We start from the raw sequence: 19,067 nt of genomic DNA, 5'->3' as shown, positions 1-19,067 counted from the left end.
TTTATTAGGTTTTATAGATTATCAGGCTAGGGAAGAATTCATTATTTATGCATTTCAGATACAGAAAACTTAGAAGATAATATGGACTATGTATACACATTTCAATTTAATTTTCCCAACCAAAAGACATAGAAGTATAATACTTTATTTTTAAAAGTTCACAGCTGACATCCAGATAATCCTAATATGCTATAGGGGCCACTAAATACATTAAGAAACTTTGAACATATCTACAGCTGAAGAAATGTATTTAAGATCAATAACAAATTATGCAAAATTAAAGGAAGAAAGGTAGAATCTCCTGCCAACAACCTAAAGAAAGGTAGAGTCTGAGATATTCAATCCTTCATAACAACAGTTTTCAAGCTTTCTTATACTTTGAACATGGAAAGGAAGCGTAAAGCCACTCAAAGTGATCAAGTAAAATAGTTTTCTTATTAAAAAAATCCAACTTTTTCTCTCTTTACTTAAAACATGGTGAAGTTTTTTTCTTCCTATATGTACTTAAAAGGTGGATTGTAATTGGATCATTAGCACATTCCAGCTTTGTTAATAATTTGATTTATTGAATAAAAGAAAAAAAAATTGTCATAATACCTACCCTGACTTGACTCCAGCACATGGTTGTCTTCTCTTGCCAAATGAGGTGAAATTGCAGTTGGAAGCCGATCTGCAGAGTCACAGGACCCTTTCTTTACCTGTAAACACCAACAATGTTTAAGACTTTAGAAAAGACTGATGTTAAAAAAATGTCTGTAGGTGAACAGGAAAACAAAAAATTAAAGTAAGAGTGTAACACTGTAATAAAAGCAAACTACTCCCTTTACAAATGTGTGGGTAACTCATAATTTCTAAGTATACCCCCTTCTTGACATAAATCCATCTACCTTAAGAAGGCCTTTAAGTAAAAGACTGTCAATTGTCTTGCTGTAGCAATGACAGCAATGAGCCATCACCCAAGCCATTTAAAAATCAATTATTTCCAGTTAATAAATGTAAATATCTCTTCAAGTAATTTGTTGCATGCCACCCAGGCATATCTGATTATTCATATTCAGAAATAACTGCATGAGGCTGATCTGACACGTATATGATAATCACTATGAATGCTTTAGAGCACAAAGAGCTGGATCGCTGCCACATTTCCTCACAGACTGCAACTTTCCTGCATTTTTATCTGTGAACAGCCACCGCCATTCCCTTCATAATGCTTAGCTCAGGCAATCAGAGTTGTCAAGGTACTTATGTGGATCCATGACACTGTCTCAGCTCTTTTCTGAAGTGAACTGCAAAGGAAGACCTCCAAAATTTGAAGGAGGAAAGGAAGTGAGGAAGGGCTTTAAAAGCAAGGAATACACAGCAATCAGACTGTACGACAGATGAACAGAAGACAGCCTTCACAGGATTTAACTCAAGGCTCTTATGTACATCGTCAAAGCACATGCTTCTGGAGAAACACAACATACTTGGCTTGGGATTCATTGGAGCTCTGGTGATTCAGGTCCAATGAATTTCTAACCTTAGAGCTTTGGTGAAAAGATTCATTTCAGTGTTGGTAAAATTGATGTCTTGTAACTACTGAAAGGCAGCTGCTGCAGTTAGAAGATTTCGATGAGTACTGAAAATCCATGACGTGCTAATAAATTTTTGTACTGTCCATTGCACTCAGGGAGATGAGAATCAGTCAAAGTATTTTAGACATGTCTGTCTCATGTACCCAACTTTCATTGCTGCTGAATTACCACTTGATACTGACATTACCAGATCCATAAATGTGACATAGTGCAAATAAGACCGATGGAAGTAGCTCTGTCTCAGTTACAGCAGACAATTCCTGCTATAAGTTATTAGGGTTTCCGTACTTCTGTTTTTGAAGAAAGGCTGAGAGAATACAACAATTCAAAACCACACTGAAGACTGGTAATGTCAGAGAATAACATAAAAGGGCAATAATTTGACTTCACTGATTGCCACAGGCATCCTACAGGAAGTCCACCTGAAAAACAGTCACCTCCAGTAAGCCCACTGACACACTTTGAACACCATTGCCATGTTTACTGCTGCGGTTTGGAGATTGTGGGGCTGGGTGCCCTGGGAGGGCTGCCAGGTTGCCCAGGGTGTGACAGGACTGTGACTCAGCTAAACCAGAGAGGCAGACGTGCTCTCTCTTCACCTGTACTCAACATTGCCAAAAACCCTGGAAGCGCTTTTAGATTCCCATAAAACCACGTTTTATCAGAGTATTTACAACAAGATTTATCTTGTTCTACAGAGATAAGTTAATTAGGAAGAACAGAAGTGTAAAGGTTTTATAAACAAGTTTGTGTCACTCCTTGCCATCTCTGTATCTTTCTGATTTACATTAGACTTTGCACCTTCACCCCTAGGAAGCACTTTCCACCACTTCCAAGGCCTGTCCAGCTGTTGACCAGACCCTGCTTCTCCCCAGAGACGTGTCTTACCGCACCACACCCTGCAGCCCATTTAGTCTGCCCCAGCTGAGCAACCACCAAACCACCATCAGAAAGAGACCAGTTCCACCTGCCTCCCCCCAGCTCAGGCTCTTCTTAAAGCAATCCAACACATACCATAAACCACACAGAGAAATACATTGCCATGTCCACTACAGTCAAAGACTGACCTCCCCCAGGACTCCCTAAACAAACACCACAAAGAGATGTATCTTACATGGGTAAAAGATAGAAAGAACTGCTCACTGGTTATTGCTTTCTAGATATCCTCCAGACACCTCAAAACACCTCACAGGTTATATAACAAAGCTGCTCAAAGTTAGCCTCCAACAAGCACAGGGCTTCACACTGTTACAACACCTATGCAGGTAGCATGACCAGAGAAGAGCAGAAGAAAACACTCTTCCAAGGCCCATGGCTGCTGCTCCCCACACTTGTTGCATCAGTACCAATGAGGCCACTCTTGGGCAGGACACAACTAGTGCAACTGTCAACTGAGGAGGAAGAGAGAGAGTTACTCTGTCTTGTAGCATCTGCATCTGTGGGCACAGCTTAATCTTAAGAAGAAAATGCACAAGCAAATATGATGAAATGCATTAGTTAAGGAAAGAAGCAAATTTTGTCCTGCTGACTGTGGGTGTCCAATAGCATGAAAAGTCCATGGCCATGCTGAGTTGATGGCAGTTTCACCCATTTAGCCCCTCTCAATGAACACAAGTTGTTGCAAGCACATCCACCTCCTGAATCCTTTCTGTTTCAAAGACCTGGGAACTGGGTTGCTCCTAATGGTCACCTCTGTCTTGAGCAAACTCTCAGTTGCAGCCTGCACTATAAACAATATCCCAGAGAGACTCTCCTGTAGTTCATTTACCTTATAGATCTGAAACCAATGGTTCAACCTCCTCATCTCCCCAGGCTCCTTTGGAATATGCTTTTTGCAGGGCTCCTCTATAGGGACCTCACGCAAGCATTGACTTTCAGATCAGGAAGGCACCACCTCACCTCCTGCTGCCATGGAGCTGCCCTGCCACGCATGAATTGGATCCCTTCAGCTGAAATGAAACCCAAAGCTAAATGCTGCGGACAGGCTCCTGTGCAGACAGGCTCCTGTTACACAACACTGCTTCTTAGCATGGACTTAACCTGAGCCTCCATTAAATAGGCACCAACCAACACTTGAAAAATTGGACAGGAGAATGAAAGACACTTGAAAAATACCAACAGCCTTGACTACTTCTTCACACCTCCATCCTGATTGGCACTTGGCCTTTCAAATGCTTGAAAAGACTTTGTTTGAGATCGTGAAGGGTGAGGGGAAATATCAGCCCTGCCACCCATGAAGCAGATTTAGGAAAAAAGGATGGGTAAAATAGTTGCAAAAGAGGCATCATCCAAAAGCAAAATTGAGCATGAACTCAGAAGCTCCCAGCTCCACAGTGGCATGCAACATTTTTGCTATCTGATCTCCCATCTCACCTGGAAACCTCAGCTGAGCAAAGAAACCTGCAGAGCCAGGGAGCCTGGCAACCCAAAGCACCTCAGCCCATGAGTCCAGGCAGTGGGCAAGTCTCTCAGAACCCACCAAACCAGCAGAAAAGCCATTTATCAAAAAGTCTCCCCCTGATTCGTTACAAACCCAGAAACACTGGCAGATCTCCCAGTGACTGCTTCATTCTGAAAAACAGAGGTGTCCTGACACGTCTAATCAAACATTCCCAACCCGGAGAACAGCCTCAGGCAGAGGAGTGTTACTTGATATGTAGTGCCATGTCTACACCCACCCACAAAGGCCATGAGGAACTACTGATGAGACAGCTTTCTGCGTGCAACAGAGAAAGAGATTTACTGCAGGAGAAATCATCTGCAAGCAGCTGCTTCTTGTCAGTTTAGCAAAACATACTCATTATTTCCAAATGAGCACAGAGTGCATGCCTGCTCAATTCACAACTGAAATGCCAGCCCTGAGAGACTATGGCAGCCATTCTGCAGGAGAACAAGCTCAAAACCAGTTAACGCCCTGTGAGGTGACAGCCATACTTTGAACATCAACATTATATTTGCAGGTCCTGCACCCACACACTGCAGCCTGTGAGTGAGCAGAGCTGGGTACCCTGGGAGGGCTGCTGGGCTGCCCATGGTGTGACAGGGCTGTGACTTAGTTAAGCACAGACCGAGGGGAGAATTTAGGCACTCAAGCACCTCTCCTATTAGGAGAGGCTGAGAGAGCCAGGGCTGTTTATCCTGGAGAAGAGAAGGTTCATGAGACATCTTGTCATGGCTTTATATACTTGAATGGAAGGTACAAAGAGGATGGAGGCAGGGTCTTTTCACGGGTGCCCAGTGAGAGAAGAAGAGGCAATGGATACAAACTGAACATCAGAAAACACTTTATTACTGTGAGAGTGATCAAGCACAGGCACAGGTTGCCCTAGGAGGTTGTGGAGTCTCTATCCTTGGAGATATTCAAAAGCTGTCTGGATGTGGTACTGGGCAACAAGCTCTAGGTGGCCCTGCTTAAGCAGGGATGTTGGACAAGATAACTTCTAGAGGTCCCTTCCAACCGCAGCCTTTCTATGATTCTGTGGATATGTTTCAATGTTCATCTATATTGAATTCTGCAAAAATGCCCAGAAGGCTTTTAGACTCGCAGAAAAAAAACACAAACAAAACAAGCAACCAACCAAACTCAGGTTTTATTAAAATATAAATGGCAACACTTACTTTTCTACTATTCATTATTTCATATTTGTAATTTCATTATTGTTGCAATCAATATACCACAACGGAAAGTGCTGCACCACCTTTTAGATTTCTCTATGATACAGTTGACTTTATTAAAAAAAAAAAACCAATCACATCCTGAACACATTTCTTATCCCCTTCCCTTATTGTATGTGTCTTCTCACTTGTCATCTCCGCAGGAGGAAACACTTGTGATAAGCTCCTTAGTGTTAGCAAAATAACGTGCATTGCTTCCCCAAAAAACACTAACAGCTAGGCTGACCCATGTTGGGGTCTACTAACTAAGTACTTTCATCTGAAAAAAAACATTCCCAACATCAGAGTAGCAACAAAAGAGATTTGCTTTTTGCATTTCAGTATTTTAGCAAAGGCTAACCATGAAGGAGCACCATTACTCTCTGGAAGAGTCACACTAAAGGAAGGACAACTCAAAATCAGAAACTAGTAATCATCCAGTGATGTGATAGCAATGCCTTGAAAACTGTGGCCATGCTTAACAAGGTTATGGAGAAGTCACCACCTGCATCTGCACACTCCAATTCATTAAATGGTGTGGCAGGGTGCTCCAGGGAGCAGCCAGGCTTTCCAGGGTGTAAAAACATCGTGATGCAGCTAAAACAGCGAGCCTCGGTCATCACCCATACTGCATCCAGGAAAAAAAAAAAAGGAAGAAAATGCATAAAGAGGTAAGATGAAATGCATTAGTTAAGGAGAGAAGCAAATTGAACTTTGTCCCACTGACTGTGAGTGTCCAATGGGGTGAAAGATTCATGACCACACGAAGGCAGTTTCACCCACATGGCACGTCTCAATGAACACAAGTTCATTGCAAGCACATCCCCCTGCTGGATCCTTTCTGTTTTGAAGGCCTGGGATGCAGGATGATCTTAATTCCTTCTTTCTTCTCCTTTCTTTGGTTGTTTAATAGCTACATTATTCAGCAACTTTAAGTTCCTCCCCCCACTGCAAACTGTCTTTGATGCTCTCAGGAATGTGATTCTTTGGCTAAGAGTGGGGATTTCTATGTCTGCCCTCTCCAGACCAGCTTTTCTGAGGAGAGCTGGTTATCATATAGCTAAAAACTTGATAAAAGAGAAAGCACAGTTTAGTATGAGAGATAAAACAAATGCAGACATCATCTGTTTAACCGGATCTAAAATGCCAGACTGGCTAAGCGCATATAGGCTTGGAGCACGTTTGCACAGAGGGGGCTGGCTTGAATATAAAGTGAAGCATCCAAATTATAAATAATTTTTAATTGATCAAAACCAGCAATCACTTACCTTTTCCCACCAGTTACAGGTTTTACAGAAGTAATTTATTTTAAGAGTGTAAATTTGGAAACCTCAGGTCTTAAAAGACAGATTTAGAGGGAAGAAAGGCATAAAATCATAGAATCATAGAACTGTTTTCATTGGAAAAGACCTTTAAGATGATTAAGTTCAACTGTTAACCTAACACTGCCCAGTCTACCTGCCGCTCCTCATAATCCTTGTGCTCCAGGCCCCTCATCAGTTTCATTGTCCTCCTTCGAACTCCCTTCAGCACCTCCTATTGCTGTAGGACCCAAGTGTCTTTCATAATAAATTAAGGAATAGGTGTATAGCACACACTTCATGTAAAAGTTTGGCAATGTAATCAGAGGTCACTGCAAAAGAATAATGTGGACCTTTCTGGCCTTAAAAGCAATGTACTGCTATTGATTTTATAAAATCTCCACAAACTGGTTTCTGTCTTTTTTTCTGTAGATCTTGCTCTTTCTTTTCTGTCAAATTTGTCATATGTCTTGCAGTAGTTTTTTTTTTTTTTTCTTGAGGAGTTTTATTTGTCTTTTCTTCATATTTGTTTTCAATAGAAGAAGAGCACTCCTCCCACTGCTTAATTTGAGCATGCTGAAGTTCTCATGTCAGTTTGAAATTTTTTTCCCTGCCTACATTTTACTTCTCTGTCCCTGCTTCATATCAATTGATATCCTTTTCATTCTGCAAAGTGTGATGACATCCAAAGTAGCAGAAAAATGGCAAAAAAACTTTTTTAAGCAAATGACTTGGAAAGCAGGCTGAGAAGAGCAGGAAGATATTTTGTTTAAATGTAAACCCAGAACATGAGTCTGCCAGTCAACTGAAAATACTGTCCTGTAAGAGCAGCTTAAATAGTGCAAGTGCACAGAAATTTTAACAAATCACATCAGACATTCTGGTTAGAATGCACTACTGGTATGATAATTCACAGTTGCCTCTATGTTTTGGTAGGCAAACTATCAGTCCAAGCATAAAATATTTGATTCTCCCTCATGCTGTACAACTCACAAGAAGACACCTGTGGAACTTGTACAACATGTAAACTGGTAGTTAGGCACCAACAATGAACAAGAAGGTGTTTATAGCAATATAAACAAAAGAAACAAGAAGACACAAGAAGCAGAGAATCCCTACTCTGATAAACACAAAGTTTAGGCTCTGTGAAGTGTGAGATGCCTAAGGTAGGGTGTTTAAATTACATTAACATTTTAGCACTTTCCACAGGGATCCATGTGTTTCCTGTACAAATAAAAAAACAATATTGTGAAAAAGCACAGTGTAGTAAGACCAGCTTAAATAGATGGATAAAGCTGTCAATATCTAAAGAGACAGGCTCTAGGAAAGGTTAGGAAGGAATGGGGTTGGAGAGGAGAATGCCATGATTACCCAGTCTCTCCAGCAGCTCTGTGATGCTGTCTGGGGAACAGATGCAGAGCACCACGGACACCCTCCTGGGGGATCACAGAACAAGGCAGGAGCTGAGTGAGGGGCAGTGCCTGTGAATATACAGTCAGCATCATCCATGCAAGTCTCGTGCTCCATGCTTGAGACATGAGTTGCCTTTTTATTTGCCCCAGGAGACTTCCCTGAATATTTTTGCAGATAAAATGTTTGTCTGGTGTCTGCATCCATGTCTGGTTTTGGCCCTGTTTGAACTGAGATTATTATTTTTTTAAAAAAAAAAAGGAGTTGAAATAAATTACATTGATGAGATGCTGGTCTCTATTATTGCGCCAACATATGAAAACGTGAGAAAGTGGGAGGAGCTTAATATATAACATAGAATTATGGCTGGTAGTGTTTAGAAGCTACATCAAAAATGCATGGAATTTCAAAGGTAATCAGAAAAACTGTTTTGAGAAAGAAGTTAAAGTTACAGTTAAACTGGGCACTGAAAGCCTTTACAGTGCAGAAGTTAAGGAACCTCCCTCACACACAGGGGGACTAAAACCCACTGCAAAATGGGACTACAGCTTTGATGCTTAACATCAGGTCTCTGAACCCATATTAACGAACATAAATAAATGATGTCACTCCTGGAAGAACTCAGCACTCATAGTGTCTGTTCAGACACCACAGTAACAAGCAGAGTACTGAAAGGCTAACTAGCTGGTGTCATAAAAGTGAGAGTCAAGGTGAACCCCTCCTGTTATTTACTCCTGTAGCAACTCTCATTGAGTTTGATTGCCTGGATTTCACCTCATCTTCCTAATCTGAAGCAACTTTTTCTTCCTCAAAACAGCTGTCATCTAATTAGCCCTGCCTTCCCAGGTGCCAGCTCTAGATCTCTGAGGCACCCTGCTCACAGAAAGTTTCTTGCAGCCTTTAAATGTCAGTCTTCTGAATGCATTTTGACCCTATATAGAAACCAGGAAGTTCATTCAGACTCAAGCACTACTTGTAGACAAATTCCTTTTGCAGCCTCCAGCACACTACTGAAGATGGCTGATGTTTTAACTAAACACAGGGAACCGATGCCTTCACACAGAGTGACGCAACCATCCTGCGAGGAGCACAATGGGAGCCCACCCCTCTGAAAAGACAGGGAACACAGATTTTATGTAAAGGTAAGACCATGTTCACTTCTAGTAAGTTCCTCTGTGAACAACAGGTAAGCCTAATATTTTCCAGGATAAAAGACAGAAATTTTGGTCAATTTGTCACCACTTGTGAGTAGCTGAGAAAGTCCTTCAATGGCCTGGACACCCGTTGCCTCACACAGCAATTCTCCCGACATCCATCAGGCTCTCTCCACTGCAGAAAAACACGTGCAAAGTGCCATGTTCATCACTCAGGCATTTGCTTTTAGTTTGTTCAATGCAAAAAAAAAAAACAAACAAACACACCACACACAACAAACAATCAAATAAACACAATCCTCTTCATATCAGGCTTCTGGAGCCAACCATAATCTCAAAATCATGAGCATCTTGTGCCTCCCATCTAACGAAACCCTGGTGGAGGCGGGGGGGGGGTGGGAACAGTGGGCGTGGGCCGAGGCGGGGCGGGGCGGGCCTTCGCGCCTCGATGGGTAGAGACAGACCGACGGATACTTGCCTGCAGACACCATGGCGAGCCCCTGCGTGGAACTGAGCAACAAGATGAAGATGCCTGTCCTGGGGCTTGGCACTTGGCAGGTACTGGAGCAGGCAGAAAAACGCTGTGAAGATCGGGGAAAAAAAAATACAACAGCAAAAAACTGCGACGGAAAATGGGACTCCCACAGTGTGGCATGGGCTGCCGTGGAAGTCACATGCCTGCGTGGTGGGGATGGGGGGGGTGGTCTTGCCACCTGCGCGCAGCGATTGCGGCCGCTTGTGTCTGCTGGTGGGCTGCCAGGGGGAGGCACGGGAGCGTGGGGCAGGGGGCAGAAAGGGCCTCGGGAAGCAAAAATGCAATTTAAAAAAGGCAAAAACTTAAAGAGGAGCTGAAGAAGGTGAAGGAAGGCAAAATAAAGAGGAGGGGAGGGGGAAAAAACAACAACAACAAAAAAAAGGCAAAAAAAAAAAGCAACAAGAAAGCCCTGAATGTGGATGGTGAAAGGCTGTCTGGCACAGTGCTTGAAGCTCGTGGTCCTGGGATAGGGTCACTGGCTGATGGGAGCCCTCATGCCATGAAGCTGTTTTCATGAGGAAGTGTTTGGGGAAGGTAAACTGGCAAAACTGTTCAGGCAACGTTAGAGAGCAAATTAGGGGAAACGATGTTGGGCATTATGCTGCTGAAAATGGTAGAGTTAAAATGCCTTGAAGAAACTAATTCCTTTCTGCTCTCTTTTTTCCTCACAAAAATGCTGTTTGCCTGAAAAAGTTAAAACTCAGCTGCCAAGGAAACACCACCAGCAGCTGGAAAGGGAGAGTTTGCAAAGCTATTGCATCAGTGAGCACTGGGAGAGGGCCGTGGAAAGCTCATGGTTTGGTTTTTCTCAATTTCAGGCTCCTCCAGGAAAGGTGGAAGAGGTGGTGAAGTTTGCTATTGATGCAGGCTACCGCCTCTTTGTGCCTTTTTCTACCAGAACGAAAATGAAATAGGGAATGCAGTCCAGCAGAAGATCAAGGAAGGGACTGTGAAACGGGAAGACCTCTTCATTGTCACTAAGGTACAAGGATGCAGCGTTATTGGGGCATTTAGCTTTTCTCAAAGAGAAACCCTAGTTCCATCTGGAAAGTAACCTAAGTGATCCTACAGTATTCACTTCATGGTTGTCCTCTTGTGTGCTATGAATTTCTTCCTTTATTTGCAATGTGAACCTGGCTTGACCTAAGTAACCATTGGCAGCTTTGAAAAGATAGTGTCACTGTTGCTGATCTAGTAATTTCCTTGCATCTATTAAGTCAATTAATTATAATGAAGGTGCATTTGCATGCACCCTAGAAAGATCAGAAAAAAAAGATGAGACAGATGTCTGAATTCAGAGGTGCTGTGCTACTCACTGGTTTGCAAGACATTCGAAAATGGTGTCATGTACAAAACGTAAACCAGAAAGGGAACAGAAATTAAAGTATGGAACTTCAGTCTGAAGTATTTACTCTACTTCTTTGTCTCATCCACTTGTCTTGGGAATACTTTCTTTGCCAAAAAGTGAAAACGCTTGAGCTGAAACAGCTATGATTTGGGGTTTTCAACAACAAAACCAGAAAACACTGAGCATAACTAAGCTTTTCTGCATAGTCTTTGCTTTTATCAAAGAATGTGTTTTAACTTGACTAGTACTTGCGGGTTCTTCTATTTAAACAACTTGAATTTTCTTTTCAAAAATGAGGTAGAATTGACAACAGTTCTCAATCTAAAAGGGACAGATGGAGGGTAGCTATGAGCTGCTCAAGACTCAAATTTTGGGCTGAAAAAAAATTCTAACAGCTTTACTGTGTCAGATGCACTTGGCAGAGTGTTACGTTCAATTCTGAGAATCTCTTTTTGTAAGTAGCAAGACTGATTATCTGCCTTCACTACTCACTCCCTTATTTGGGGTATGTTTGTCCCATCTTAGTATGAAAACATTGGCATCCACTGAATTTGCATCCATTCAGTGTGCACGGGGTAGGTGGGGAGGGAGTTATACTCGTAGACCACCAAGGGAGAAGCTTCTGTCCTCTGGTTTGGACTGTGGAAGCTGCAGAGTCATGATTGCACTTGCTTTCTTTCCACAGTTGTGGAACACGTTTCATGAGAGGTCCCTGGTTAAGGTAGCATGCAAGAAGAGCCTCGCTGCACTGCAACTGGAGTACCTTGACCTCTACTTGATACACTTCCCTATGGGATTCAAGGTAATCCCACTCTGTACTCTTCCTTATATGGCTAGAAATGTGGTGCATTCTCTCATCTGTGCTGTGACCATCTTCATTATGCAGCTGGAATATACTATGATTCATTTGACTCTTCCTTTGCCACCACCAGGTGTGTTGTATGGTGTGTTTTAGTGCCTGGGTCTGCCTTTCCATGTTTGTTTGAGCAAGATAGCAATAGGTATGAGCACTGCTAATGACCACGTGAGTCTTCAGGGAAACCGTAACCAACACACGACGCAGTTTGGGATTGTTGCCTTCTGCTTGGCTGGAACAGTGTGAACATCTCAGATTTTGGAGATGTTGGCTTGATCTGGAGAAACTGAGAGTGAAAAACGAAACATAGCACAGAAAGAATGCTTCTTGTTGCCCCAGTCTACACCTGTACAAAACGAATCAAAACTGTAGAATAAAAATAGGGTGTGTTTGTTCCCTTCTCTCTAGATCTGCCTAAGTTACATAATTACTACTAATCCCCACACTTCATATGCAGGGATTGATTTATAGAAATATGGTCCTCGTCCAAAAGAGAATACCAATGAACATGTGTAATTTTAGTTATGCCATATGTTTAAATAACCTGCTAACTTTTTGCCTGTAAATGCAGTCAGAAGTGCTAGTGAACAGTAGGAGATTAAACCCTTTTGAGAGTCTGTGCATTATCTGCCTTGAAATAACAGGCTGGTGAAGAACTGCAGCCTGTGGATGAGAAGGGTAGGATTATCCCCAGTGACACCAATTTTCTGGACACATGGGAGGTAAGTTGATGTTTGCCTCTTTGAGCAGGTGTCAGCACTAAAGATGAAGCAGAGATTTGTGTGCACAATGAAACTGAGGGGTAGGTTTGGGTACAGAGAATAGTCACACAAAACTGGATTTCATGACCAGAATGAGCAGAGCTGCTGCTACCTCTTGTTTTGAGGAGCAAGAGGAGGCTGTCTTTATGAAGACTAAAAAGGAGGGAACTATCAGCACTGTAAGTGCTGTCACTAAAATAATATTTGAATACGCACAATGGCAGAATGGAAGCATAGATTAATCCAGGTGCGGCTGTTGATTTACTGGGTGTTTCATCCAGGTAGGGTATTCTCACACTTCGACGTTGAGTTTCAGCACCTGAGGCTGTCCTTTAATCCTCATTTCTTCACAGACTGAGAGGATTCAGGGTCTCTTCCTGCTGCGTGCACCTCTGTGATCCTGCAGCTCTGGCAGTTAATAGTTTCTCCACAATAGCAGACTACAGTTGCAAGAAAGTATTTTCAGGCAACTGAGTGTGAGCTAACATTCTCCCTGCTGTATTCTGCCAACACAGAGGTAGTGTGCTGGCATGGGAGGAGGTGGAGGGATCTCCCTTGCATTTTTAGTTCTGGCAAAATGACTTCCACAGCAGCCAAAGCAAAATAATTTAATTTCCCATTACAAAAAGGTTGGCCAAGCTTTTATTTCCCATCTGCAATGGGATGTAAAGCATACAAATAATATAAGTTGCAAATATTTTTAATTGAGATACTGTTACTTAAACAAGTCTGGGTTGTTTATTGTTTTGTCACTAGCTTTAGGGAAATAAAATAATGCAGTTGACAGTAATACCACCTCATAAATATATTTTGGTTGTCCTTACTCTTTAGGCCATGGAAGAGCTAGTGGACTGTGGTCTGGTAAAAGCCATTGGTATCTCCAACTTTAACCATGAGCAGACTGAAAGAATCTTGAACAAGCCGGGACTGAAACACAAGCCGGTGAATAACCAGGTAAGATTTTTATTTCCATTGATGGCAACTAACCTCAGAATATTCCTAAATATTTTCATGTTACAGTTCAGCTCAAAAACTCACTTCATGACCTTTAAATAGTTTTGCTGGAATGGAAAGATCTTTCAAACAACCAGCAGTACCTAGTGCTTTGCTAGTCCCTTCAAGTCACTACCGCCTGCAATATACAATGCCTTGGTATGGTGTCAGTGTTGATGATTTTTAGTTGACAGGGATCTCAACAGAAAATTTTTGTAGATTTGAAAGCGGTACCATACAAAAAGTATGGATTATTCATATCACAGTAATACGAAACAGGTGAGAATATTTCACGTTCAGACATTAGAAAACAGTGAAAATACCCATTACCTTGTATAGGACCTTGTGACTTTGTGCTACACATCCTCTTTCACACTCCCAGTGTCACAGTCCAAGTTGCCACAGGCCCATTTCTGCCAGCCCTGGGATAACCAGTACAATCCCCACTGTGCACTACTGCACACGCAGGGGAATGTACAGGACTGCTCTAACTCATTCGCTGGACTTAAATATTTTTCAACATAAAATAAACCATTTCACTGAACTTCATTATAAAAAGGAGGCTTGAAGCATATACAGTTATGTTAAAAATTCTCACCACGCACCTTGTGAATGAAACCACAGGATGGCAGGGGCGTCAGGATCTTCTGACTTTCTTCCAGAAGAGACCTCTTTCACTGGGCTGAGGTTGCTGAATGTCCATGTCTGCTGGCTTGAGAATATCCAGGGAAAACCCCACTCTGGGTCCTGTCATGGTACTGTCTGTGCTGTGATGCCAGGCTTGGGGCTACTGTGTGCACCAGTCAGGCTTAGCACAAGTGAGACATTGGACTTGGAAGGTCTTCCTGAGGCTTAAAAAGTTTTGGTGGGGATGGACCCAACTATCCCATGTTAAAAGCTGCACCAACTTCAACAGTTTCAAGAACTTCAGGCTTTGACTTCAGTTTGCTTTGCTGTGGGTGCACCTGTGCCACACACTGTTGTTATAGTAGTTGCCTAATCTGTCTCAGGTCTAAATTACTGTACGTGGATTTCTTGTCACCATGCTTGGCAGCAAAGCTATAGCATTTAGAAATGGCTGGGTATGTGCATGGTGCCACGTTATGCAGCATAGACATAGCCCTGTCATCATACTATGTCTTGTGGAAAGCTGAGCAGCATCCCCACATAGGCTTCTGTTGTTGTCCAGTTGAAGGATGTCTTGCCCCAGTGGCTGGTTGCAACATGATCTGAGCTAACCTAGGGAAGTCCATCTCCCCAGGCTTCTTCGGGAGTTGGGGAGACTCCTTGAGGCAAACCAGTTGGGCAACTCAGAGCAGAAAACAAACTTCAGGTACTCTGAGCTGCCCCTCCGAAGATGTAATCCTACTCCCTAGTAATCCAGAGAGACTGATTTCCCCGATTCCTGACACAGAAGTCAGTTTCAACCTTCTTATCAATTTCTCACTTTGTGTAATATGTAGTATGAGGAAGCCCTATTCTCTGTGCTAGGCCTATAGATATTTCTGTGACATGAGTAACTTTTTAATAAGATTTTAATCATGACATTGGGAGTCTTCACATTTTCTGTGACACAAGAGGAATTAAAATGTTATGCTCTGGAACCGAGTGCAGTCTGCCTGTCTGTTAACCACTGTGTTTCTGTGCTTGTAGATCGAATGTCACCCATACTTAACCCAGGAGAAGCTGATCAAGTACTGTCAATCCAAAGGGATTGTTGTAACTGCATACAGCCCTCTTGGCTCTCCTAATCGTCCATCGTAACAAAGCACTGCAGCCTTTCCATACACAAATCACTGATTTTTCAACTTGATTCTTTGAGGCAAATGGTGTAAATAATGTAAGTATAATGAGAAAACTGCTGTAGTTTTATTGCAGCTTACTTCACTCAAAATGTCAGGCTTCCTGCAGGGAAGCTAGTACATTTTTACTATCAATATCCTGGCTTTTGTTTTTAATAGGGCCAAGCCAGGGGAACCTACATTGCTGGACGATCCCAAGATTAAAGAGATTGCAGTTAGACACCATAAGACCCCTGCTCAGGTAAATGGAGTTGTCAGGGCAAACTATTCGTCCTCTTCAGACAATTTTACAAGCTCACAGCCAGACTCAGCAGATACTGCCTTCTCCAGAAGTACAGTATATTGAGGTTGAACTATACGTGACTCCTCATACTGCCCCAGTTTTTACCAGCATTCATATGAATTATTAGGTATTTTATAAGAGGTCTTGAGTGCCGAGTTTGTAGAGGATGATCAGCAGTGATATGTGGCTACCTCCGGTATCCCTCTTCCTAGGGAGATTTCTTCTGCTCATAGGGAGGTGCTTGATCCTTGAGAACCTCTTTCCTCTGAGGTTTATTTAGAAATTGCCAAGCCAACTTGTTATTCCTTTCTCCAGCTAAGTTATTCTTCAGAGAAGCCCTGTAATTTGCAGACTTATTTGAGTGCTCTGTTTGCTTGTGTTTACAAAGAATCATCGAAAACTACTTGATTATTCAATATGAATTTTTTTCTTTTAGTTGCTAGTCACACAAATGAGTTCCTGCCCAGAGTGTGCAGGAATTGCACTTCAAAAAAGATTCCACATGTTCACATGCAATCAACCATAGTCATATTTTAAGACAGGCAGAGCAGGACAAAAAAATGTATGCAACAGTCCTCTTTTGAGGGGGGAAATCTTTCAAAAGCTATAAAAATTACTTTTAAGGACTTCAAAAAGCTTAACCCAGATGAGGTACTTACCTGTGAGCTCTAAATAATCTGTGGTATCTTTATGCTTATTTGGTCAGTGCATCCATGTAACACAAGCCAAAGAATCATCATTTTCCTCTCTCCCTCCAGTCTAAATGGAAACAAAACAAATACTGGAGAGGCTGCAGTGTAAAAAAAAACATGGGTCAGAAACATTGGTAGTTTGTCAGTACACTGCAAGCAAATGCTGACACATCAGACTCCAGTGTGCCAGCTGCTTGAGTCTTACAAAGAGTGAACATGGTTGTAGAAAGATAAAGAGAGGTCACAAAATACATTTGAACAGATTTCTTGGTATCCCTGTGTTCATGTTCCTCCCTGCTCTTTCCTAGGTTCTGATCCGTTTTCTTATCCAAAGAGATGTGATTGTCATTCCCAAGTCTGACAAACCACAGCGTGTTGAGGAAAACATCAAGGTGAAGTCTATGTTGAGACTGCTGTCACCTCTTTACACAAGATAGGCACACACACCCGTATCTCCGTGTTTCCAAGCAGTACCCAAGGCATTGGAAGGGGAGCACAGATGTAAAGCCTGGGGCTCAGCACTACCTAACCATCTGTGCGTTTTCCTCTGGTGAAAAGCATTTTGTTCCTCCCAGGAGAAAATTGGTTAACACCATTGTGATCTGAGCTCTGCTGCCCTGGAAAGGGAATCCCAGTTTTGTGCTTGCCCTCTGGGAGATGCTTAGTGAACTCTTTTCAGGGTGTGAAGGAACAAACTGTGAACACCAGACCCTTTATGGTTTATGTCTCACTTTGAGGCTGTGGTTCCCCTTGGCAGGGAGATTCAGCTGGATGTTTGCTCATGAGGCCTGGCATCTTAGATGATATTTCCATGTTACCTTCAATTCATCCTGCTACGTTTTGCACTTATTTCTCCTGTAACTACCAGCAAGAATTGTTAGATAATTGATTGACTGTGAGACAACTATTTGCAGTTGTTACCAGTAGTCCTCTATTGCAGCAGCAATATTTATTGCTAGTTCCAATCGCAAAAATCCATCCTTAGTACCTTGAGTTTTCTGCCTGTTCATTACAACACAAAGTGTGGTGTTTGGCTTCAACCACCCAGAACTACAATACATTGGTATGAACAACATCTTGGAGTGAAAATGATTATTTTGATTACTTCAAGGGTAAATTTGAATTTGGCTGAGAAATAACAGGATTGCTTAACTATGCTTAATGTGAATGCAGTCTGTTCCTACCTCAAGTTATAAATGCATGAAGCACACTTACTTAGCTTCATGAGTGGTTAGGTATTAAGCAGGGTTTGGTTTTTTTTGTTTTGTTTTTTCCTCCTTCTCTCCCTGCTAGGTATTTGACTTTGAACTGTCTAAAAAGGAGATGGATGTCATCCTCAGCTTCAACAGGAACTGGAGGGCTGTTCCAGTGCTTGAGTATGTTCTGTATTATCCATTAGTTCTATTTCTATCCATATTTTCATCCCCCATATCTTGAAAACATGCATGACCAAAACCAGGGAGAGCTCATATCCTAAACCCTTAACCCCAGGTAATGAGACATGTCCTGGAACTGATGTTAAGAGGCAGATTCATTCAGGGCATTCCCTTCAGTGCTTTGATGTTGCATGTGCTTGTTCACAAGCCTATGCTCAAGTTTTGCTGCTTTCATTAGTTTAGATGCCTTGGCAGTGTGAGGGGAGAGATTGTATTAGGGACATGCTGCTGAAGATACATTCTACAATACTTAAATAACCATTTTTTTCTCTTTTCAGTGCTGTCATTCATAAGGACTACCCATTCAAAGCAGAATATTAATGCCAGTTGTTTCTGTGAGACCTCCACATAACTCCTTCCAGATGAGATGTACTGTGTAGCTTGGTCTTGAATTCACTTCTGTATTTGACAATCATTATGAGTAGTTATTTGTCCTCCTTTTTTTAGGAGACCAGCACTAGCTGGTATAAGAATGCATCAACAAGGATGTGTCTTTTGTAAAGATGGTTAGCAGAAATCTGGTTTTGATTAAGAGTAAAAAGACAGTGTTTCTTAATTTCCTTTTTTTTTCTTTGTCTTCCATAATTAAAGACATATTTAAAAAAAACCCAAGTTATTTACACAACTTTTTGTATGTTATTTCCAGTGAGGTCTGTCATACTGGTTCATGAGTTGCTGTCAAGGAATGCCTTTTAAATTACTTTGCTTTTTATGTACTTGTGATTTTTTTTAAGAGTATGAATTCCTAACACTTCTAAAATTTTATATGAATAAAGTTTGAATAACAACAGAACTTAATTAGTGGAATGCTTAAGTTGTTCCATACAATTAATTATAAAAATGTGCCTGAAGTCTGTTTCTTTTTTATTTTTTTTAACTATTAATACAGATAGAAACAAGTTTATTCTTTACATTCTAGCTAGAACATGATTCTGTTTAATGTGTAGGCCACAAAGCAGTCTCTGTCTATTGTCTTTGTACAGGAAGCACAGAAGCTTATTTCTATTACTCCACATAGCTCTCCCCCTCTAGACAAATTGAAATCAAATTCTTGTGTGGTCGGAGGTGAAAACAGGAAAACAGCATCATATGCAGTGACAATACACATCAAAATCTGCCCAGCTAAACATAAGGGCTACCTGCAAAATCAGAGCAACTTGCTCTGGAAGTCTCAAACAGGAAAAATCAGATCTTTGCAACTCTGCTGGTAACTTTCCGAATAAAATATATCCAGACAAGGATTGGCTTAATCTAAGGAAAACCTAGAA

The 19,067-nt window shown here is 41.7% G+C and overlaps 1 protein-coding gene across 1 annotated transcript; it reads left to right on the top strand.

Annotated features, from left to right (window-relative positions):
• The first annotated feature begins 9,556 nt into the window (after positions 1 to 9,556).
• LOC136106955 (aldo-keto reductase family 1 member B1-like) lies at positions 9,557 to 18,483 on the top strand. The gene is given in 11 exon segments (XM_065847697.2): positions 9,557 to 9,651; positions 10,447 to 10,504; positions 10,507 to 10,610; positions 11,662 to 11,778; positions 12,477 to 12,554; positions 13,425 to 13,547; positions 15,240 to 15,346; positions 15,548 to 15,629; positions 16,672 to 16,755; positions 17,657 to 17,739; positions 18,078 to 18,483. Coding segments are annotated over 11 exon segments (948 nt in total). The 5' UTR covers positions 9,557 to 9,582; the 3' UTR covers positions 18,121 to 18,483.
• The last annotated feature ends 584 nt before the right edge of the window (positions 18,484 to 19,067 follow it).

Source organism: Patagioenas fasciata, chromosome 1, assembly GCF_037038585.1.
Source record: "Patagioenas fasciata isolate bPatFas1 chromosome 1, bPatFas1.hap1, whole genome shotgun sequence".
NCBI classification, from domain to species: domain Eukaryota; kingdom Metazoa; phylum Chordata; class Aves; order Columbiformes; family Columbidae; genus Patagioenas; species Patagioenas fasciata.
Note: the sequence above shows the minus strand (reverse complement) of the source record. Positions and strands in the feature narration are given on the sequence as shown.